At 38.5% G+C, this 24,921-nt stretch overlaps 1 protein-coding gene across 1 annotated transcript; it reads left to right on the forward strand.

Annotated features, from left to right (window-relative positions):
- The first annotated feature begins 7,802 nt into the window (after nucleotides 1–7,802).
- On the forward strand, nucleotides 7,803–16,733 carry LOC120295669. Its single transcript, XM_039317003.1, has 5 exons — nucleotides 7,803–7,974; nucleotides 8,109–8,262; nucleotides 8,465–8,589; nucleotides 9,188–9,286; nucleotides 16,287–16,733. Exons 1-5 carry the CDS (start codon nucleotides 7,858–7,860, stop codon nucleotides 16,731–16,733), a joined length of 942 nt encoding a protein of 313 aa, XP_039172937.1. The 5' UTR covers nucleotides 7,803–7,857.
- Nucleotides 16,734–24,921: the final 8,188 nt, after the last annotated feature.

Genomic DNA, 24,921 nt, shown 5'->3' on the forward strand with positions numbered 1-24,921 from the left:
AAATTTACTGTTCTTTTTTATGCTCACATTAGATCAAGGAAGGGGGACCCCTGCACAAAGCATAGGAGGCAACGATGGCTTTATCAAGTGTATGCCCAACTGAGGATGCTGTCAGGGCATTTCTGGAATACTTGTTTGATCCTGTGATTGCAGCTACATCTTCTGTACGAGACTCTCCATCACCTTCTCTGCAACAATGGGTCGCAAAGCAGGTCGTTTGGGAAGATATCTTCTTGACGATTACTATTTTTTGGCTTTGTTGTGATTTCCATTGCATTAATTAAATTCTTCTTATCTACCTAGCTGCATGATCATCTTTTATATGTACCTCTATTTTGAATGCTAGTTGTTGGAAGTAGTTAGGGGTGATCGGTTGGTCCAGGGTTCCCAAATTTGGGAACCGGTGCTTCTAGAACCAGGAACCGGATCGAACAGGATTCGATTCTTGGGACCAGCCCCGATCAATCCACCAATTGTCGGGCAATTCAACAAAACTAATTACACACGTGCAGAATATTATGAGCTCATGGAGTCCTCATTATCAAAATTGTCTTTTTTTTTTTCTGTCACCACAGGGATGCATCTCCAAATCATCTGAAAGTTTGAAAGTTGACTTCTATAACTGCACAAGTTAAGATGGACGAAGATGAGGTCTCCATTTCAACTGAACAGAAATATAATAGTATTCCTTGTTGCAAACCAAAGACATCTTACACCAAGAGAAAGCTGAACTCTGTTTCAATTGAACAGAAATATAATAATATTCCTAGTTCCGAACCAAAGACATCTTACACCAAGAGAAAGCTGAACAACTTGCAAGATGTCACCAGTGAGGTTAGACCTTCACCGTCCCCTTGAGGTTTCTTACCTATTAATGGGATAAAAAAAATTGAGAAATTTTTGGAGGAAAATTATACTTTCAGCATGCTTGGAGGAGAGGGCTATTGCATATTATGCTCAACCTAGTTTAGCTGGCGTAAATAGCATGATTTGTTGAGAAGTTAATAGGTGGCGCCGAAGTAGGAGTATTTGTACAAAGCAGTTATTTTAGTTATCATTCGATATCTTCAATGTAAATGTCATGTGCTTTTTCACTGATAGTCTTTTTAATTCTTATAAGCACTAAATTTCAATCAGTGGTCGCAATCATGGAGTTATCTTACTGCCAGTCCATAAATGGGGGCTCACATTTAGCAGGATTTGCAACCCAATTGTCTTTTTGAATGGATTGACATTTGCATGTTTGTTTTTCTTCTGATAGTTTGTCTGTCATTTCAATAACGACTCATCCCTCTTGGACTAAATTACTAATGGACATTCTGACTGGAAACTCTTGAAGAATCATTCATGTTCTAGATTTGGGATTCCAAAGTTGCAGGATACACCTTTTGAGAAATTCTATAATGTATGTCCTATATATGCATAGATAGACTGTCCTTTGTTTTTTAGGTTGGTTTTTTTTCCCTCCTCCCCTATTCTGGGCATCGATTCAGAGTTACGTACTTTTCTAAATATTTACTTGAATTTCCAGGACATGACGGTTGAAAACAATTTCCAGAACGGCGACCGGAATGCCAAGGCAATAAGAGTACTGCTGGAGACAACATGAACAACAATACTATATTGGATAAGGAGCCAACTTGGTAGTGACCGTGCTTTAGTTACTTGCCAGTCCCCCTCTGAAGATCTTGAGAAAATATATTCTGTGTTGGCTTCTAAAGAACACACACTGTCACAAACTGCTTTAAGAGTTGTTCTCCAGAAAAGGGCTAAACTGGTAATTTTATTTTCCTGTTAATATGTTCCACAGCGTTTTTAGTGTTTCAAACTGCTGATTTTTCGTCAAAAAGAAAAAAAAACTGCTGATGTTTTACTGGTAGCCTGATGCAGCAGCTCAGCAGTTTTGAAGCTTATCAGTTTGGTGTTGTCATAATAAGTCCGTTTTAAATTTTCTGATTAGGAAGTTATCTTCTAGCATTTTATGTAAGTAAATGATCCAGAAGGTGAATGATCCCTTTGCAACTTTTTGGACATTGCCGGTTGGCTTTGTATTAGTCTTTCTTATGTAACTGACAGTAACAACAATTCTGTTAGAAATTGGTGATCCATTTTCAACAAAATCTAGAAGCTACTAGCTTAATGAAGAATAAACTTGAAGACTCTCAAATGTTGAAGAAGCTTCTGGTACTACGTGAAGAAGCCCAAGTTGATCAAGAAAAGAGGGGCACACAATAAAATAATATTCTAGTAGTTGCTGAAGTTTTCAAGAGAATAAGCTCTACGTGCATGGGAAATTTGTACATGGGAAATCTTGAAAGAGTAGTCAACAAAAGCTGCTGAGATTAGAAAAATGAAGAAAAATGGAGAAGCCACCAGAAGATCCGAAGAAGCCGCACGAGCAGAAGATCTGAAGAAGCCGCACGAGCAGGAGATAAAGAAGCAAAGTTGTAATTTTATATTAACTTTTTGTACTAGATGTCGGTGGAGTATGGCGGTGAATTCACGCCTATAAATAGGCTTGGAAGTTGATCATTTGTGTGAGAGAGGTTACCTCCACCTTGTATGTGGGGTGAACTCTTCACCTTGAAAGGTCTTAGACCTTCATTGTTTCATCAAATTAGTTTGTATAAAACTATTTCCCCCATATTCATGTCCTATATCCTTCAAATTATCATACTTGTCTTTTGTTCATCCTCCACAAAATATACCATACACTTGCACACGTCACTAACCAAAAATTATAATTAATATAAAAACCATGCTTCCACAGCGCTCACATCCAAAATATTTTTTTAACAAATTCCTTGTGACTGGGAATACTCATGTTCTGTTCAAAATTATGCTTTCTTGCAGTCCCTTCAGCTGCGAAATATAGAAGATGAGATTGCGAAGTGTGACAAGTGTATCCATACGATTTTGAATGGTATGACTGTTAGTCAAAATCGTATGACTGTTAGTGGATTTGCTTTAAGAAGCCAATTTTCCATTATTGAGCTTGTTTACATCAATATTTATCTTGTTGAGCTTTGATCGTAGACATTGAGGATAAGCTTGTGTCGCGACATGAACTCTACTATGTGATTCTAAATAGTTCTCAATGCATCTGAATTGAGCCGTCAGCCTGTCATTAGTTAGCCTTAACAGAAAGATAAAATTCACTTAATCTCTTTTTGATTCAGGAGTGGCATTTTCTTGATGTCTTTCTATTGATTTTGTATCTGTACTTTGTAGAGAAATGAAGCTCTAGATTGAAAGATTACTGGCTGCACTACTGCTGGCTATGTTATGTAGTAGTAAGGAGTTTTCATTTGCTTGTCAAGGCAGTTGAATGTTTTGGATACTTCTGCTTTCTAGTGAAAGGATGGATGTTCATTGGATGTTCTGTGTCTGTTACACATATGGGTTGACTAATTGCTTTTTCTTGATTTCTATGCGTTTCTGTCCATTCTATCAGCGTCATCATTCTCTGATGCATTTTATCCTCAGAAGGATAAAAGTCATTATTTGTGTGATTACTATTTGTAATGGGAAGTTGGTTATTAGTGAATGCAAATTAGGGATTGTCTGGAGACCTATCATTTTGCAATTTGTGACTGATGGATAGTTCTTTAGGATAGCTTCATCTTTTTCATCTTGTCATAGGTGGAGTTGATGCTTTAGCGCTGAAGATAGACTCCATAATTGATGGTTGTAATTATTCGTGCCTGGAAACTACTGCTCATGAAAGGCCAAATACCCATCTTGAAGGCCAACATTTGCCCCATTGTACCGATGTAAAGTTGTCTGAGGCTGTTAACTACAGACAAAGTCCATGTCAAGTAAGTTCCCACCATGAAAAGTTGCACTTTTTCCTTTTCCTTTATTGTTGTTTTTCAGTATCTTTTCCTGTTTTATTCTTATTGGACCTCTAATAAGATGGTATAACCTTTATAGACGAGGTCAACAAAATTAATTTTTCTGTTATTAACATTCTATTAACACAGAGGGATAGCATACATTGCAAGAGGATGCTCAAATGAAAATGACTGAAGGGATGGGCCCTGTTTGGTGTGTGAAAACTTTCCAGTTCTCATTTTCCACTGAAAATGGAAACACGTCAAAACTGATTAGGTCCTGTCGCATTATGAAAACAGTTTTCAAGTGAAGACAAGGAAAGTTGTTTTCACTTTCATAACTAAAGATTGAAATGCCCTTTAATATGTGATTATGTTTCCATTTTCATAGAAAATGGCAGTAAAATAGTTTTGTTTCCTGTTTCTTGCATACGCATTTCATTTGTGAAGAAAAATTCAACATGAACGGTATTTGTAAGGACTCTCTGGAACTGCAATTAGAAATTTATGCTCTCTTCTCTGCCAACATATGCTTTTCACATCTTCTCTGCAGTAGTTGGATGAAATATGATGCAAACACTTGGATTTTACCAACTTATCATATTTGTGTCACTGATGGTAAGATATATGGAATATAACGTCTTTTTAAGAATGCGAAATTCACTCTTGATGGCATCGTTGACACTATAAATGGAATTTCTCATGTACGGTGGTAATTTCTGCGATGCTCAGAATTCTGAATGTGCAAATACAATTATCTGCCAACATATGCTTTCACATCTTGTGTACTGTTTTTCTAGTATACATAGGTTTGCTTGTCCATGATGTCAGAACAGACTGGGATGGTTATGAACTCCAGAGATGGTCGTGACTTGCAAATACAATTATCTGACTTACTTTAGAAATGTCCTGCAAATTAACTGTCCTTTCCTGCTTTGGTCATTTTCACTTAAATTAGGTTGAGTGGTTACTAAAATAGTATTTTCTAAGCCCATTAGAAATAAACTTTTTTGTTTGGCGAAAGCTAATATTTAAAAAGATCTCCTATCATTTCTATCGACAAAATAAATTAATAATTGAAGAATTATGCCAGGTTTGGTACTTTAGCTATAATTAGCAATTAGCTAAAGTAGATTATCAAGATGAATGTGCAGTATATATCAAAACTAATCACCTAAAAAGATCAAAATTATAACAGCTCAGGCAAAAAGACAAAAAATGATCGAAATTTTCTTCTTCTGCTGCATTCTTCTTCCCATTGCTTGTCTCTCTCCTTCTAGAACGTTGGATGTTCTTATGCCCACAACCGAAATTAATAATGATGAGAGAGTTAGGCACACCAAACCTGCATTTAATGGCTCTCACTGCTTTATGTAGTGATATATGATATTTGCTATTTACATAGTGAGCGGGATTGTGTATCCCATGCACTCATCACCGGTTACTGTAACTTGTTTTCGATTATTAGATGTTTACGTGCAATCAATCTATTTGTACCGTTTTGTTTTTTTTTCTCTTCAGTTTTCCTTTTGTCTTCCAAATTTCAGACTATTTTTTGTCGGGTGGGCTAGGCAGGCCTGGCCCACCGTGTCCATCTTCTGGGCGGGCCTCCCCACCGAAATGGTTCCCGTGGTCTTGGCCTGCACCGGCCAGGGTGGACGCTTTGTTACCACTTAGGGTGGGCCTGCCTTCGATAAAAAAAAAAAAAGGAGGGGCGGGTGGGCCTGCCCAATGATCATTTCTTAAGCAAAAGAAAAACCCCTCTCTCTTTGTCACCAAAACCCGGCCTGGATAAAAATTATGGGTCGGGCACATATTTGTTGAGGTATCAAGTTGGGCATGGTCGTGGAATCCTGCGAGAGGTGACTAAAAACCATGTTGTTGTTTCGTGTTTCGTTCAACCGCACTAGATACTCAAATCTGGTTCGACTCATCAATCTCTGAACTGCTGGTGAGCTCTCTTATCGATTCCACTTATAGGCGGTGCCCCCGTATGAGTGACCGGCCTTTTATTTTTTATTTATTTCCATCGAAAATGCAAAGCGCAAAAAAAAAAAAATTGATTAAAAAAATGGCTTGATAAGAACTGCATGCACTTCACAACGACACCGCCAAATGAAGGTTCGAAAATACGCATGTGAGAGACACGAGAGCAACTCGGCTGGTTTTCTCCTACAAAACCCTTCTCTTGTAACTTGAACGGTCAAACCCCTCCTCTTCGTCTTTTTCAAGCACAAACCCTACTCCTCTCACTCAACCTCGGCCATCCCCGTTCGGCACACAGCAGACCACCTCCTGCTTCTCTCGTTCTGTATCTGGAGAAATCTCGGGTAAGAGCCCTTCTGTCTTTGCTTTGATCGCAGTGTTTCTTCGAAGCCAACGAGATTTGCTTTCCCGGGAGCGTTTGTAAGCCAACGAGATATGTCAAATGGGAGGTTCGATTCATGCCAAAAGGTCTTTTATCTTCTAGCATTTTATTCTTTATATATTTATTTTTGGTCATATCTTGGTGGGCATTGGTGAAGTTTCAATCAATTGAATTGACAAAAAGAAAAAAGGTCAGAAACGTGGAAGAAGTCCAAACCCAAGTGCCCCTTTTATTGATAGTTGGGGAGGATTTCTATTTGACTTGGACTTGGCTGTGTTGTTCAATTTGTCCATCCAACCTCGGGGCTCAATCATTAGTAATGTAATAGGGAGATAGGTATGAAATGTTTGAATGAAATGTGAAAATGAAGCCATGTCAGGTAATAGATGAGATAGCTGGAAACTTTGTTAGATAAGATGAGAAATGAGAACAAATTTCATAGATATGAAAGTTCTGTTTTTAAGGATAATTCCGCCCTTGTAATATTTGATTCGGTGCTACTTCTTCTAGTAGTGGGAGATACAACATATCTTGTTCTTTTTGACATGTTTTGATTGTGATTATGGAAATTCTCTTTATAGACAAAATGAAGGAGAGTTTAATAAAGAAACAAATAAAATCAGATGTAACAATTCGACAAAAAAAAAAATCGAACGTGACAAAATCGTAATAAGAAATGGCATTCAAGTTTTCAAAACTATCAAAATATCAAACAAGGATGGTAGATCATAAGAATAGTGTCAGCTAAGCTATAGACTTCGTTGTACGGGTGAAGACCAAAAGTCAAAAATGGTGGATAGGAAATGATGGGAGGAAATGCCTTACGTTGGGTACATGGGAAGTAGGGGTGTGCAACCGGACCAGATTTACCCGGTTCCCGGTCCGGCCCACTCAGAAAACAGGGTCGGGAACCGATTCCGGTTGAAATCGGTCCGGGAACAGATTCCGGTTGAAACCGGTCCGGGAACCGGTTCCCAAACTTGAGACCTTGTTTGAACCGGTCTGGGAACCGGTTCCGAAGGTTTACCCACCTGGGAACCGGATCGACTAGACCGATTTGGGAACCGGTTGGAGGACCGGTTTGTAAGCCCCCCCAAAAAGACCAAAACCCTAATTTCTACTTTCTATCTTTACCGACTTCCTCTCCTCCCGCGACACCTGCAGACGGTAGATTGCGATCTCCACCCGTCCGGCATCCGTCGATCCTGGTTCCGCTCCCCCACCATCACCCCTCGAAATTGCGACACCGCCTCTGTCAACCCGGTTCTTGGTTGCTCGCCAGCCTTGCTCCGAACTCCCCTCCCGAAATCGCGAAGCCGACGCCGCCTCTGCCACTTTCGTTGCACCCCTCACGCTCGCACCACCGCCGCCGTTCCGCCGGTCATCTAAAGCTCCGCTCCACTAGTTTTGCTCGCGAAGCCGCTGACCCTCGCCGAGCTCGCACTCGAGCGCCGATGCTACCTCCGTTCGATCTCACCGTTCCACTTGCTGTTGCCTCGCCAACGGTCCCGACTCGTAGATCCTCCGCAAGCCCACCTTGTCACATCTTCGAGCAACTCACCGTAGCCCTTCCTCCACTCCCCTGCTTGTGTTGCCAAGAAGCTCCATCTCCATCTCCCTTTCTCTCTCTAGTGTCTCCGTCGTCTCGCCACGGGGATGAGGGAGGAGGAGGAGGAGGTGGAGGAGGGGGAAGCAGAGATCGACTGCTTGCATGTCGACGTGCTGGCACATGTCTTCTTCATGATCCCGTCCTTCGCCGATTTGGCGCGGTACGTGCTCTTGACCACAGGGAGTTCCCATTCTTGCTTTCTAGTTCCGAGGAAAGAAGTTGTTTTGCCTACGGTTCCATGTGGTGTTGATGATTCTGAGACGTGGGTTGTGATCAAAAACCAAAATTTCATCGCAAGGCAAGTGAGGTGTGCAGGAAATGGAAGAGTGGGGTGAAGCTGTCGCTGAGGTGGAGGGAGAGGCTCAGTTTCGCGGGGCTGAAGATGGACGATGATTCCACCGACCGTGTCATTCGCCGCGCATACGCCCTCCGTGAACTTGACATGAACTCCCTCTGTCTCTATCTCTATCCCTCTGTTTACCGTGCAGCATGATTGATGGAGGGTTGTTGGCAGTTTGTTAGAATTCTTCTTGAATTTGGAGATTGGTACATGGAGGATTAGTTACTTAGGAATTATTTGATGATTAGCTTATGATGTGTCTCTATGGATTTTTTTAACTTTTTCTTGTTGAATTGTTCGCAATTTGAAGATTTGTTGGGGCTACCATATTATCGATGAAGGGCTGTATAGAATTTCACTGACGAAATGTGCGGCAAAGCTTACATCCATCTCTCTGTTGGGGATGACAGGGGTCATCGACCAAGGTGTTGTTAAGCTGGTATGTTTGTCGTTTCGAAGTGATGGTTCGCTTCTGCAGATGTTATGTGTGTACGCTTTAGTCTTGTTCTGTGGTTGGAGCGATTTCTGGGTGTTGATGGACGTTTCTTCATTCAAAGTTTTGATGCTAGTGTTCCTCAGTGATAGTATCGGCATTGCTTATTAGTCATATTGTGCAATCTGATAAAAATCAGTGCAAGAACTTGAAATTGTCAATACCTTGCTCTATTGATGATTATCTGTTTTATTCCCATGCCACTTGTCTGTGGGATAACTGAGCCTGAAGTTCTCTCAAAATCCAGTCCTAACTTTTTGGAAAAAAAGTTTGACCATCAAGTCCTTTTGATGCACGAGGCTTAGAACTTCTTGTGTGGTTTCCCCATCATCTGACATATGGTAGTCGGTATATCCTGAGAGACCTAGTCTTTAAATCGATGAAGTGTCGCAACAGTTTGTCACTGAGCATCATTCTATAAAACAATCACGATCCATACACCTGATTTTTTGTCTCAACACATGCTCCCTCGTGGACGTGTTGTGTAGCGTTGTCCACCTCATATGTATGTAAATTTAGATTCTTGATTGAGCCATTTCTGCAGATTGCAAGAGCTACTGCTTTGCAACATCTGAATATGGGTAGCACATTCATCACCGATGAATCATTATATGCAATTGCCAATAGCTGTTCACATCTGAAGGTGAGTTGCTCTGGGTGTTTACATATGAGTGTCATACAATAATTTTTTTTGCAAAACAGGTTCCAATATAAATAGGGTTAACCTTGTTCCCGGACCGGAAAAACAGGGTGGGTTAGGAACAGGGTCCAATGCAAACAGGGTCAGGTACATGGTAAAAAAAAAAAGAACCTGGTTATAACAGGGTTAGGTACAGGGTTCAGGTCTAGACCCTACCCACCCTGGACCCGATCACCCCTAATGGGAAGTATTCATGTTTCTTGGTGCCTCCCGTCTCACTTGAAGTCTTCCCATGGGATCTTTGAGTAGATGCTACGATAAAATGAAGTCCAAATGGTTCGGCACTTCCGTTGAAAAGGTGCGGATGAATTTGGGACCCATGGGAGGCTAAAGCTCTTGTGCAAATGCCTTATGGTAGAAAATAAGCATGTAGGGGAAAGCCTCAAAAAGGGGTAAGGGCCTCTGTTGGAGAGGAACTCTGTGAAGTTTCCAGCGGTTTAATTTGATACCGATTGCATCATGTGAAATTCCTTGCTCTTGCTATTTCTAAGTCTAGCATACTTGAACGATGAATTACTTATTTTCCTTCTTTTGTTCGATCAGGCATTGCCATATGCCTATGCAACTGCTTTGTCAAACGCCAAACACCGAGGAGGATTTTGAGGACTTCCAAGGGTAAAATTTTATCAGGTGAAGATTAGGTTAAAAACGAAGAAAGAAGTGTAAGGTCTAGGGTCCTGCTTGGGGACATGGCAGTGATACAGTTGAAGATGTTAGTGGTCGGTGAACTAGATCCTCTATTAGAAGAAGAGGCGATAGGAAATAGTGACTACTATTCAAAGCGAGGATTGCCTGAGCTATATCGGGAAGTACAGTTCCTGCAGAAGGATAATTTAATCAACCCATTCTCCCGGTTTAGGCCTATGAAGGAATTTGAAACCTAGCTGTTGAAAGATTCTAATATAACTGCGGTCATCCTTGCTATGAACAAGGCTTTCAGTGAAGCATTCGGGAACTTGGAGAAGAGTAACCCCAATGGTTAAGCTCTTATGAAGCATCAACTTCGATCGGCTCAACACTCCAAGCATCTTGATCAAACACTCTACCTTGCGAGATGCCCCCTCTTAGCATTCATAAAGCATAATTTGTAGATGATGATATCCTTAAAATATATGTCAAGTTTGAGCACTCTCAATAAACACGGTCTTTATTGTAGTGTGGTGACTTTCCTTAGAATTTGTGTAGTGCTGCAATTGTTGGTTAGATGTTATGTTGAGGAATTGTTGGGCAAACAAGCAAGCTTCCATCCACTGGTATCGTTGGCAATTGTGTATATGGAGGTTGAATGGCCTGTTATGTGCTGAATTTGTTGGATAGTCTTTCCATTTAAGTTTTGTGATGCCAGCACCTGATATTATCTTGTCACTCTTGCATTATTACTTGATCTTTAATAATTTGGCAAAATCTGTCAACTATTATTTTATAATCTATCCACCTCCTATTTACTTCAACATAAGAAAAAGCGAAGTAGTCTTATGGATTGGTTTGTGATTGCATATCATACTCCTTACAGTATCGTTACCACATTAGAGGTTAAACCATCAAAATTCGGGATGTTATATCATTAGCCATAAAACAAAAGGTACAATGCGGACTAAGTGAGGAGAAATATTGGTGGCAGCTCAAGAAATCTCCCTCCATCACCCATCCTTGGACTTTATAAAGAAAAATAGCCCACTTGATAAATAGGGGGAAAAAAAGTAACACCGTGACACACTGTCCCAATTTATAGAGTTGCTACCTGAATAGCATTAAATCTATCGATGCTTAGATTATATTCCTCTTTTACTTGAAGTAATAAACCTTATCCAATGTTTTAATCCTATTCCTCCTTATAAAATAAACCTTATCCCATGTTTTAAATTATATTCCTCTTTTATCGTTTGCGACAAACTTGCCTTAAATTAAAGTAATTATTGTCCATCCGTTTTAAGTAGTTTGATTTTCTTGAAGAGAACAAATTCCTTTCCATTTTATGGACAAAAATATTTTTTACTCTTTTAGACTTCTTCGGGATAAAAAATGGCCATAAATATTGCTTTGCTTTGCCAAATCCCAAATAAAAGGTATACATGCGATATATTTGTCAAATTATCTGTGAATAAAGTGAGTCCAAGGGAATCGATTTATTCTTTGTTCTCATTATTGCATCGAAAGAGAATATCGAATATCATTGTAATCGCGTGAACTTGCGAACTTACGAACCGACCATAGTTAGAGTAGGGAAAAAAAACAACAGAAGTAATTTACACGAGCTATTTGTAACAGGTTACATCCATGTTAAACCCTCTTGCTCGCCTAAACTGCACAAAACTCGATTTTCGGATTATTGCAAATTTACACCTTAGTTTATAGTTCACAGAAATTACGAAGAAATAGTAGGTTGGTATTATCGAGAAATTTGTCTACGGAATTAGTTTCGTTACTCTCATTTATCGAACAACTCAACTTGTTTGTAACAAAATTCTTTATTAGAAGATAATTATAACATTCAAAGACAAACCATATTACCTCACTTTCCCATGTACTGATTTCCTAGTAATTCCTTGACTTATCTTTTTCTCTCAACCACCTAGAGAAAATTATGAAAAATGTCATAAATCTATTGTATGACGGCCAATCCAATTCTTAGTTTTTTTTTTTTTTTGCCAATTTAGTTCTAAACCTTTTGATGATTACCCAATGTAATCATTTCAACCAATTATTACTGAAAGTTGCTAACATGGACATCAACCATCCTATGTGGTACGATTAGTGTAGACATGCACGGTTTTTGTAATTTTTAGAAAAAATATGATTTTTCCCTTTCTTAAGCTAGATTAGCGAGACCTTAGACTAGGCGAGGCAACCCTAGGGCCAGTCACTTTAGCTGGCGATCAACAAGGCCCGGTGACTAGCTAAGCAAAATAAAGAAAAATGGAAACTTAAAATGATTTACAACCTAAATTAGCGAGAAGTCCTGTTTTTATAAATCGTCAAAAGTTTTATGATTTATTTGAAAAATATATCACTGAATTAATATATGTACAATATGTTTAGGAATTTTTTGCCAATCATCTCCAACCGCCTGCTTCGCTACTCCCACTTTAATTTTGTCACATAGAAATTATATGTTCTCTTATCATAGTTAACTTGTTACATGTCCATGCACACCCAAAGAGGCCAATAATACTAACGATTTTGACACGTAATTAGCAAATAACTAGTTATAAAGCGATTTAGCTAGAGAAATCTAAAGCATTTGATGCACCTATTAAAGTATTCATTAGAATTTTACAGGTAACTTTTGTTTAATTTATAACTTAAGTGGTAATCTTGGCCTCTCTTTAATTCGGCCGTGTTGTGAATGAGCCCATGCAAGAATTTATGCAGCCAATCACACATGTTCAATGCACACCAAAAACATCACATGAGCAAATATAAATAAGGGATAAGTGTACCAGAAGTCCTAAAACTTGTCACAAAAACGCATTTGAGTCCTAAAACTTATCAAAATGTTTCATTTGAGTCCTAAAATCAACGGCGTTAGCCTTTTCCGTTAAAAATGCTAACGTGGCATTTAAAATTAATTTTTATTTCCCACATGGCTTTTTTAATTATTTTTTATTCATTTTAAAAAAATATTTAAAAACTAAAAATTAGATTTATGGATTTTATCTTATTTTCAACAAAAAAAGAAAATTTATTTAAAAAAGAAAACAGTTTGAAAAAGAAAAAAAGAAAAAAATGGCAACATCGCCAGAGGGGTCGGCGACCATCGCTGAAGGGGCTGGCGACGCTAGGGCGAGGCTTCGCCTGCCCCAGGTGAGGGTCGGCGACCCTTGCCAAGCTCGGGCAAAGGTGCCCAAATCTAGGCACGTTGACCCTCGCGGGGCCAGTGGCCGTCGCCCGGCCTAGGCGAGGCATCGTTGGCCCTCATGGGAGGCCGATGACCATCACTTGGCCTGGGCGACGCCTCATCGGCCCTTGCTCAAGGCGAGCGAGGCTTGCCAGATTTAGGCGAGCCTTGCCAACCCCAAGTGATGGCCAGCGACAGTCGCCCGGCTTGGGCAAGGCGTCTCCAACCGTCGCGAGGGCCGGCGACCATTGCTCGGCTTGGGTGATGCCTCATCGGCCCTCGCTCGGGCCGTCGGCGGGCACCCTCGCCCGAGCTTGGCGGGTCGCCGGCCCTCTTGGGGCCGCGAGACCTTGCCGGGCCGGGCGAGAGCCGCGACACGCGCCTGTGGCTGGCTACCGTTGCTGGCCCCTCCGATGACGATTACCGGCCCTTCAGCGAGGCTGCCATTTTTTTTTTTTTTAAATAAATTTTTTTTTTTTTTTTTGTTGAAAATAAGATAAAATCAATAAATATAATTTTTTATTTTTTAAATAAAAATCATTAAAAAAAGCCACGTGGAAAATAAAAATTAATTTTAAATGCCACGTCAACATTTTTAACGGAAAAGGCTAACGGCGTTGATTTTAGGACTCAAATGAAATATTTTGACAAGGTTTAGAACTTATTTGTACTTTTTGCAAGTTTTAGGACTCAAACGCATTTTTGTGACAAGTTTTAGGACTTTTGGTGCACTTATCCCTATAAATAAATAAGAGAATAAATAAAATGCTATTGGATATTGTCTCAATATCATCTGTCCAAATTTCATCGACCATTGAACTAGGTTCCCAAACTCCAACTAAATCGATCTGACCACATTTGTACCCTCATTCACATGGGGCCAAATTTTAGTACCCCTTAAAAAAATTAAATATGGCAATTAGAAAAACGCTAGGAAAGGTATCACGAAAATTTCTATCCTATCCTCTCCATTTGGCCTATAATTTATAATTCTACTATTAAATAAAAAAGGCCAAATAATGTATTACCAAAATCTCTTCTCTATCCTCAACTTTTTGTCTATAATTAATCATTTTACCAAATAAATAGAAATATAACGAAAAATGAATTAGGAAATCTCTGTTTGTATCCTCCCTATCTAGTTCGTAATTAATAATTTAACCAATTAAAGAGAATTTCAAAAATGATATTATAAAAATCTCTCCTTATCCTATCCATTTGGCATGTGATTAAAATTTTTACCTAATAAATAAAAACCATGCCAAAGAAGGTATTACGAATCCCTATCCTCTTCATTTGGCTTGTAACTTGGAGTTTGGGAACCCAATTCAGTGGTTGGTGAAAGGTATCATGAAAATCTCTGTCTCATCCTCTCCATTTGGTATGTAATAATAATTCTACTATTTAATAGAAATGCCAAAAAATGTATTACCCAAATCTCTTCTCTATCCTCACCTTTTCGTCTATGATTAATAATTTTACCTAATAAATAGAAATAACAAAAAAGGTTTAAGAAAATTTATATATGTATCTTCCCTATCTAGTTCCTAATTAATAATTTAACCAATAAAAAGGAAAATTCCAAAAAAGATATTAGAAAAATCTCTATCCTTATCCTCTCCATTTGGTATGTGACTAAATTTTTTACCAAATAAATAAAAACAATGCCAAAAAAAGGTATTACAAATCACTATCTTCTTCATTTGGCCTGTAACTTAGTAATAGATTAAAAAAAAAAAAAAAAAGCCAAAAAAGATAATGACGAATTTCACGGTAAGGACACTTTCAAGGGCACTCTTGCCTTTTCACACGGGTCAAATCATCTCATTCCTATGGTCATTACCGCCTCTATTTTGCACAATTCTATTTTATTCATTGAATAATCTTATTAAGGCGTACATGGTTTGTAATGTTTTCAATTTTGGTGCACTAACTTCCATAACATTTAACAACATTTTTTCATTTTGTTCCTTGCATCACTTTGGCACCTACCAATATATCCTATTTATGAGAGAATCCTCGAACTTCGAGAGGTCCAATTTATTCCGTGTATGAGTTCAATTAATTCCGGGAATGAGCAATCATCCCGTTGTCATGCTTAAGGTGTATTTAATATGTAGATTTTTTAATTATAGTATACTAACTATTTATAATTGAAAACGATTTTTGTCCCTTTGTTGCTTGTCATCACTTTGCCCCTTGCCCATAGGACCTCCGTTTAGGATGGGATATCCGAACTTTGAAGGTTCAATTAATACCCCACCTCTCGCTGTCGCATTCTTGTGCATAAGTATTTTACCTTTCATGCATCATCGATAGATTTTACACCGATCATTTATCGGATTTTATTAACTAACGCTTTTAAGGTATTTTCATGTTTAACGTCCCAATCATGCATCTCGAAAGGAAGAAGATAGTTTGAAAATGATAAATTCATGTATTTTGATGATTAACAAGCGTTCCTGAAGATTTGTTGATAAACTGCCAATATTTACTTCTGGTAGAACATTTTTTAGTGAATTTTTATTTAATTATTTCCAGGGAAAATGGCAAGCGAGAGCGGTTCCCTTGCCTTTCTTCTATAAAATCCTTCTCCTGCAACTCAAATCCTATTCTGCATCTTCGTCAAGCAAAAACCCTACTCTCATTCAACTCTGCCATTCACGCCGCTCACTCAATCAACTCTCGTCTTGCTCAAGTGCAGATCCACCTCTGCTTCTCTGCGTTCCTCGCTCGCTTCTTGTCCTTATCTGATTCCTGTAGCTGGAGAGATCGTGTAGGAATCCTTCTTCATCTTTGCTTTGATCTGGGTGTTGCTTGAAGCCAACATAAACAAACGCATGCTTTCGTTGCTTAGCATTAGATTGTCGACTTTCTCGGTTCGTGTTCCGCCACTCTCTTTGTTTTCAGAACCCTTTTTCCTTCATTCAATGACCCGACCTCAAAACTCCCTCGTTGGTGTTTTGTTTTGGTGATTAACGAGTATCTTTTCTGCAATTGTCACTTCATTGACTAAAAGCTTTGGATCTTCACCGGTTCTGCCGTTTTATTTATTTTGAATCGATTCGTTATTTTATTTTAACGCACTTTTTTGGGACGTACCAGCTTCGGTCAAGGATGTCCAACTCCATGCCTCAACGTCGGTCACCGACTGTACACAACGCTCCTGATGCGGTCGAGCAGGAATTCGACCATCCCACAATCAATCTCAACCGTCTAGATCTGAACGATCCGAGGGAAGATCAGGATTTGGATTCGTCTGACTCCAATTGCGAGAGCGTCGTCTCCATCGATCAATCTGGCTTAGCGTTGGTGCCGTTCATCAGCAGTGGGTTGACCAAACTCAGCGAGGAAGACAAGGTCTACAGCTTTCTCAAGGAGAAATTCATTTGGCGGCTAGGTGCGCTTGAGGCGCAAGTTACCATTGTGGCAATCCACTGGAACTACTATTCTAGCGTCTCTGCCAAAGCACGGGCACAAGTGTTTCAAGATAGCTTGCAGGTAGTGCAGAAGAAAGGCATCAGCAGCGATGCCAACGAGAGCTACGCATGATATGACCTATGCGACCTCGAGGGAAGGGGTGTCCGAGATCTTCTCCAATTGCTTTGGCTGCAGTGAGAAGCCTGAGAACAGTGGCCTGTATGGTTGTGGCTGCAGTAAGAGAATATCTCTTGATACGTGCAACATCAGGAACTAGTCAAAGGAAAGCACACAAGAAAGCTTGAAAAGTTTGCACATTAGTCCACGATAACATTTTGGTTGAGCAAGTACTTCCTTTTCTGAGCTCAAAAATGCGATTACCATGTGCAATAGTAGACATAATTTGGCCACAAAGAGAGTTTTAAAGCTCTAAGGCTCTACAGAGATATTTGAAAAATCAAAAATAGGTAACACTGTCATTACCTATTTTTGATTTTTCTGGAGAGAGCTCACAACAAATATCTCTGTAGAGCCTTAGAGCTTTAATCACTCTCTTTGTGGCCAAATTATGTCTATTATTGCACATTGTAATCGCATTTCTGAGCTTAGAGAAGGAAGTACTTGCTCTGCCAAAATGTCATGAAAATCTATCCTCTTAATGCACGCACTGTCTTTGCCTACTCTTGATTTTTTTCCCTAGAGAGTAAACGTAGCATGACACAACCTTTCGTCAGCACAATTGTAAATAGTGGAGCAAGGAAGATCACGATTCATATTGGCAAAGAGGCACATGAATGACCACAACAAGGAAGATCTTAGATAGTGTAAGGTCTCCCAATAGCATGCCATCCAGAAGCTCAAGTTTGGCATTAACGTCACCAATGTCATAGGGCAGTAGGCTTCATAGATTGAGTTCAAAAGAGGAACAAATCTAGCTATAATACCAAGTTAGAACGTGAGAAAATTTCAAATTGTGTTTTGCTTTATTAAATAATGCATTGCATTAAACGGGTACGCTTCTTTAGTGTTCTCCATTTGCTTGACATGGTTTTATAGCGTTCTTTGTCTTGTGCATTGGGATCTCCATATCTTCAAATGCTAGAAGCTAAATAGATATGCATTTTTCAATAATCAAGAAATACTAGATCAAATATACCCCATAGATACACAAATGAAAGGAAAATTTTGAATATAGCACGGAATGATTTTGAGGTATAGTGGTAAGATGAGTAAAGGATTAAACATAACAAGTACCAAAGTAAATGGTTGCGCAATGGCAAGATTGTTAAAAAGAAATTAACTAAATGATTGTGTTCTCTTTGAATGTCTATTGTATTTTTTTTTTTTTTTATGTTGAATAACTAAACACCCGAAACCTTTCAAATGACATAAATATCCTTACATATAAAAGCACCGTCAATTATGTGCCCTTAATTCGTTTTCAAGGAAATAAGTAGGTTCAGATATTTTAAAATGAAGTAACAGTCCAGCATTTCCTCAGGGGGCTTTGGAGGCTGAAAGTCCCTTAAAATGTTGAACCAAATGCAACCTTAGTGAATGGTTTGGATGTCGCCAGACAATCTAGACGAGGCTTTTTTGAACTCTCGGAGAACCATTGCAGTCAGTTTTCTCAATATGTCTCCAGCATGACACTCACTTTGTCAATAATTTCTCTGTAAATATATCTTGTAAACATTGTAGAGACAACAATTTTTCATGTATATGGATTGATGGAATTGTCATAGCACTTTTGTCTATGTTGTGTGTAGGGCATGTCTTGCTTTATCATGAGTCAGGGTGCATTTGATTTAAATTATAGAGAAAACTTTTGGGAAAATGTAAAGGTCTTTAGCCTAAAAGGGTTTGGTGAAATGCATAAGATTACCTAGGCTGCAAAGATCAAGGGTGTGAACTAGCTCAACTGATGGATTCGTTTGTTGGCCTACATTGGACTGACTTGCCATGCCTAAAGTTTAAACTCTGGTCAATGTCGATTGCACCACCAATTTTTTGGTCACGTGAACATTTTTTTTTTTTTTGGGTCGATCACTTGAACTTGACTCTTTGTAGAAGCTTTACGGCCCATTCTTTGACTTTAATGATTTTTCCCTCGCAAGCACTGACTTATGCTATCTGTTTGCCCGCCTGAATTCCAATTCGGCCAAATGAGGTGAATTGCTCATAGTTGTTATTGATGAGGTTGAACTCGCCAAAACTGTTGCCCTTGTGAAGCTTGTGAGCCTTGTTCACGGCTTCCCAGGGCGATTTGGCATCTGGTGTGGTCATGCAAGTCCTCCATCTCGTCAGCTAATACTTCAATAGTGGCAGCTCATATGCATATGAGTGGAGGGAACGAGCTTCGCCTTCTCGCTGAAAGCAACCGAGACATGTCTTGTCAAATCCTATTCTTGTGAAGTAAATTACGTTGCCTTCTTCAACGTAAATTCCTGTTACAATCAATAATGAGTATGTGCAATTTTAAAAAAGAATCACTCGTCCAAATTGGGTAGAATCAACTAGTTAAAAGGGAGCGAGAAGCAAATAGATGTCGATGTCCAAACCATGAACCGTTCATGGTTTTGTGACTTGTCCCTTATGGAAATCCACGTGCAATTAAAATGAAAAAGTTGTCGCAATATGAACAGCCCTTGAGATGTAAAGATGAGGACAAAGGCAAGATAACGCCGAAATGATATATCGAGCACATAGAACTATTGTTCTTTGGCAAAAATGAAAGATAAGAAAGGATAATTTAGTCGAGCCACCTACCCATAACCATAAGAAGAAAAAGTAATGATAATGGAAAGGAAGAAGAGGATGAATCACTAACCATGATGGGTGCATAAGCCACGTAGCCGATAAGCGTTGATGTGATCCCAGGTTTCAGATCTTCTTGTCTTGCCACATTCCATGTTAGTAGCATCAATGGTATACCTTGTCAATCATCTGAGCCACCATTTTTCTCTCTTTCGGGGCCCTTCTTCCCTCTCTTGGACTCATGCGCTCGAGCTGGTCTTGGATAAGCTTTGAAGAAAGAGAGGATGAAACAATATCAAAAAGTCGTAAATCAATTATAATTATGTCAATTTAGTTATAAATTTTTTTTTTTTATCAATTCAATTGTGAACCTCTCACAAATGTCAATTCAGTTCACCGGTCAATTTTGACCGGTGGGCGCTACATGGATGCCGACTGCTTGCCGACTTCTTGATCAATGCGGACTTTAGGCTGTTTCTGCTTGGCCAAAACCGCCTCCTGGGACTGCTTCTTCTTCCTCGCGAAAATCGAACCGTGGGCAGAGAAGGCCCACTTGGAGCTTCACCTGCAAGCCATCCGAGAAAAAGAAAACAATGGCGAAGGTGAGCAACGACGGTAGTAGCACGCCCCGTTTCGATTTCGAACTACATAGGAGGACCAAGGCAAAGGAGAGGCGCGCTGTTCCCCACATTCTAGCGGGATAGAATCGTGGGAACAAGAAAGCTGTGTTTTCCTTCCACAGCTCCGGTGATTTTCATTTTTTCGTACCAGCTTTGCTAGAATAATAACCGGTTATTGTGGTTATAAATTCTTGAGATTGAGTGGAGTCCATAATAATTTATAGTTATTTATAGTTAATTCTATATTATTCAGAATATGTTCTTATTCTTATACAGTAAATAAAAAATTGTCATTCAATCATTTCTTTTCTTTCATAAAAAGATGATATCGAAAAAGTCATCTGTAAAATGACGGAGCGATGGTAAAATATGGGTCACAATACTTTTTGTAGAAAATCAATGAACTTTCTCGACCAAATTTGAATTTTGACTTTGTCTTTTTTTTTTTTTTTCGAGATTTGTCTAATTATTTATTACAAGCTCAACTTAAGAGATAAAACGATAAGAAACAAATCGAAATCGGTTGACATTTTGAAAAACAAATCAAAGTGTTCATCCACACGATAAGTAACAAATCTTCATTCATGAAATTTGGTGGATCAATGAGCTGATTTTTTTTTTCTCTTTTGATTCACTATTCTTAATTATATTTTTTCTATATTCATTTGTTTGACACTGGTCCTAATTTTAGATCATCTAAGAGATCTTTTAAAGCAATTTGATTTGAGCAAAAGGACTAAGAAGCCAACTTGTCACATAGTTATTTTGTTATTTGTTGCAAAGCCAATGTTTTCAGTGTTCTTTTCATCTTTTAATTTAATAGATCTATATAATAACATTGATGATTTCTTATACTTGTAATTATTTGTATTTCAATATCTAAGAGACCTTTTCTTTCTTTGTGTTCAAGAAAATTGATTCTATCAGCCCTTTTGTGATTTTTGTCTCTCAATTCGAACTTGCAATAAGGAAACACAAAAATTAAAAACAAGAAAAAGAACATAGGATTAAAAAATGATATCGTTGAAGAAGTTTTCGGTTTCCCAAAAAAGGTGCCGTGGTTGAAGTTTGACCATCACTTCGTCATTTCACATATCATGCTAGTAGGTCCATTTCCACATGGTTATAGCCTAATGTGCAGTGTGATTACTTCATGGATTTTATCCTAATATATAATATGATCTATAAATTTTTAATTTGTTCATCGTAATTAATGAACAATTAATACATATTCAATTTGATCCCTCAATAACACGAAAATGTTCGATAATATGAAGGTTTTTAAAGTCGTCCTTCTATAAATTCAAATTTATTGATAATATTTGGAAACCATATTGAACAATCTAAAATTCATAGGCAACATTGTCAGCTTATGGATAGAATAAATCACTTGTGTCATTATCCCTTACAAGAAAGATAGTTTTTTTTTTTTTCGTTGGTAATTGACAACTTGAAATATCTTTTTTTTTTTTTTTTTTTTTTTAAATCTATGATTTTTGTATTGAGCTAACCAACAAAATTTGAATTTACTTTCATAACCTTTCATCGATATTTCACAATCTAAATGCTCTATTACCCTCAACAACAAAATATTATCTAATCATGCATCCTGTTCTCACTTTAGTTATGTTTTTAATTTAAAATTTCAAAAGCCCTATCCTTTTTTACCAGGTAGCCTCATATATATATATATATATATAAGGAAACAACCCATCATGAAGAATCAAATATCTTGAGAAGTTCTGTGAACCGGAGAGCGCTTGCAGGTGAGTCTTGTCCATGGCAATCAACTACATTCGCGCATGAGAAGCAAGCGCGCGTACGCGCTCTCCTCTCGCTGCACCAGTGCTCCTTCCATCTTTTTGATCGCCTGAAGATTCGTGTGGAATCGCCTGAAAATCTGTTTGCTGTATTACCATCGGCATTTTGAGTTTTTTTTTATAGTGTTCTGGTGAGGGTTTTGTGTTTAGCGTGGTGAGAGTTGAAGAAAAGTACGTGCGTCTCTGGGGTGTTTTTTATTGTTTGGCGAGCAAAATTGTGTCGTTTGATGGAGTTTTGTTTGTCACGGAGGAGAGGAAAACGATCAAGCTTTAATTTTTTTGTCCTTTTTTATTTTATTTTAGTTTCCCTCGTTAGAGAAATCTGCATTTTTCTGTTTGACTCTCTCATTATTACGAATATGTATTCTTCTGGGTCTTGTCAAAGGGCACTCCTTAAGTATACCGAGGAACTGTCTTGATTTTCAATGCATTATTTACACGTGCCAGCACGAGAGAGACAGTAGTGCCTTGGAAAGCACAATCATCCCTCAACTCACGACCGAGTGTTTAACGACTGTTCCAAGGCACTCACTGACAAAACCCTTCTTGTATAATTTATACTGGTGGATAGCTTGTTGGATATTTTCTGCTTTTCATTTTACCTATGAAGATGGATATAGGAAACTCATGCTGAAGCACTAAGTTTGCAACTAGTTCTCATCTTATCTGTCATCATTCTCTTTCCTTATCCATTGTTTTTGGTAGTTCGCAACTGGGTAGCCTTGTTAAATTTCTTTGCAAATTTACTATTCTTTTTTATGCTCACATTAGATCAAGGAAGGGGACCCCTGCACAAAGCATAGGAGGCAACGATGGCTTTATCAAGTGTATGCCCAACTGAGGATGCTGTCAGGGCATTTCTGGAATACTTGTTTGATCCTGTGATTCCAGCTACATCTTCTGTACGAGACTCTCCATCACCTTCTCTGCAACAATGGGTCGCAAAGCAGGTCATTTTGGGGAAGATATCTTCTTGACGATTACTATTTTTTTGGCTTTGTTGTGATTTCCATTGCATTAATTAAATCCTTCTTATCTACCTAGCTGCATGATCATCTTTTATATGTACCTCTATTTTGAATGCTAGTTGTTGGAAGTAGTTAGGGGTGATCAGTTGGTCCAGGTTCCCAATTCTGGGAACCGGTGCTTCTAGAACCAGGAACCGGATCGAACAGGATTCGATTTTTGGGACCGGCCCCGACCAATCCAATTCGATTGTCGGGCAATTCAACAAAACTAATTACACACGTGCAGAATATTATGAGCTCATGGAGTCCTCTTTATCAAAATTGTCTTTTTTTTTTCTGTCACCACAGGGATGCATCTCCAAATCATCTGGAAAGTTTGAAAGTTGACTCTATAACTGCACAAGTTAAGATGGACGAAGATGAGGTCTCCATTTCAACTGAACATAAATATAATAGTATTCCTAGTTGCAAACCAAAGACATCTTACACCAAGAGAAAGCTGAACTCTGTTTCAATTGAACAGAAATATAATAATATTCCCAGTTCCGAACCAAAGACATCTTACACCAAGAGAAAGCTGAACAACTTGCAAGATGTCACCAGTGAGGTTAGACCTTCACCGTCCCCTTGAGGTTTCTTACCTATTAATGGGATAAAAAAAATTGAGAAATTTTGGAGGAAAGTTATACTTTCAGCATGCTTGGAGGAGAGGGCTATTGCATATTATGCTCAACCTAGTTTAGCTGGCGTAAATAGCATGATTTGTTGAGAAGTTAATAGGTGGCGCCGAAGTAGGAGTATTTGTACAAAGCAGTTATTTTAGTTATCATTCGATATCTTCAATGTAAATGTCATGTGCTTTTCACTGATAGTCTTTTTTAATTCTTATAAGCACTAAATTTCAATCAGTGGTCGCAATCATGGAGTTATCTTACTGCCAGTCCATAAATGGGGGCTCACATTTAGCAGGATTTGCAACCCAATTGTCTTTTATTGAATGGATTAACATTTGCATGTTTGTTTCTTCTGATAGTTTGTCTGTCATTTCAATAACGACTCATCCCTCTTGGACTAAATTACTAATGGACATTCTGACTGGAAACTCTTGAAGAATCATTCATGTTCTAGATTTGGGATTCCAAAGTTGCAGGATACACCTTTTGAGAAATTCTATAATGTATGTCCTATATATGCATAGATAGACTGTCCTTTGTTTTTAGGTTGGTTTTTTTTTCCCCTCCCCTATTCTTGGGCATCGATTCAGAGTTACGTACTTTTCTAAATATTTACTTGAATTTCCAGGACATGACGGTTGAAAACAATTGCCAGAACGGCGTACCGGAATGCCAAGGCAATAAGAGTACTGCTGGAGACAACATGAACAACAATACTATATTGGATAAGGAGCCAATCCTTGGTAGTGACCGTGCTTTAGTTACTTGCCAGTCCCCCTCTGAAGATCTTGAGAAAATATATTTTGTGTTGGCTTCTAAAGAACACACACTGTCACAAACTGCTTTAAGAGTTGTTCTCCAGAAAAGGGCTAAACTAGTAATTTTATTTTCCTGTTAATATGTTCCACAGCGTTTTTTAGTGTTTCAAACTGCTGATTTTTTTTCGTCAAAAAAAAAAAAAAAAAACTGCTGATGTTTTAGTGGTAGCCTGATGCAGCAGCTCAGCAGTTTTTGAAGCTTATCAGTTTGGTATTGTCATAATAAGTCCGTTTTAAATTTTCTGATTAGGAAGTTATCTTCTAGCATTTTATGTAAGCAAATGATCCAGAAGGTGAATGATCCCTTTGCAACTTTTTGGACATTGCCGGTTGGCTTTGTATTAGTCTTTCTTATGTAACTGACAGTAACAACAATTCTGTTAGAAATTGGTGATCCATTTTCAACAAAATCTAGAAGCTACTAGCTTAATGAAGAATAAACTTGAAGACTCTCAAATGTTGAAGAAGCTTCTGGTACTACATGAAGAAGCCCAAGTTGATTAAGAAAAGAGGGGCACACAATAAAATAATATTCTAGTAGTTGCTGAAGTTTTCAAGAGAATAAGCTCTCTGCATGGGAAATTTGTGCATGGGAAATCTTGAAAGAAAAGTCAACAAAAGCTGCTGAGATTAGAAAAATGAAGAAAAATGGAGAAGCCACCA

Source organism: Eucalyptus grandis, chromosome 7 (assembly GCF_016545825.1).
Source record: "Eucalyptus grandis isolate ANBG69807.140 chromosome 7, ASM1654582v1, whole genome shotgun sequence".
NCBI lineage: Eukaryota > Viridiplantae > Streptophyta > Magnoliopsida > Myrtales > Myrtaceae > Eucalyptus > Eucalyptus grandis.

What these genes read in the sequence shown, in the direction of transcription:
- LOC120295669 (XM_039317003.1), top strand. Translation starts at nt 7,858, where the DNA reads ATGAGGGAGGAGGAGGAGGAGGTGGAGGAGGGGGAAGCAGAGATCGAC. An exon ending in TGAACTTGACATGAACTCCC is followed by an intron (nt 8,263 to 8,464) that starts TCTGTCTCTATC and finishes ATTTGAAGATTT; the next exon opens with GTTGGGGCTACCATATTATC. An exon ending in ATAGCTGTTCACATCTGAAG is followed by an intron (nt 9,287 to 16,286) that starts GTGAGTTGCTCT and finishes GGGACGTACCAG; the next exon opens with CTTCGGTCAAGGATGTCCAA.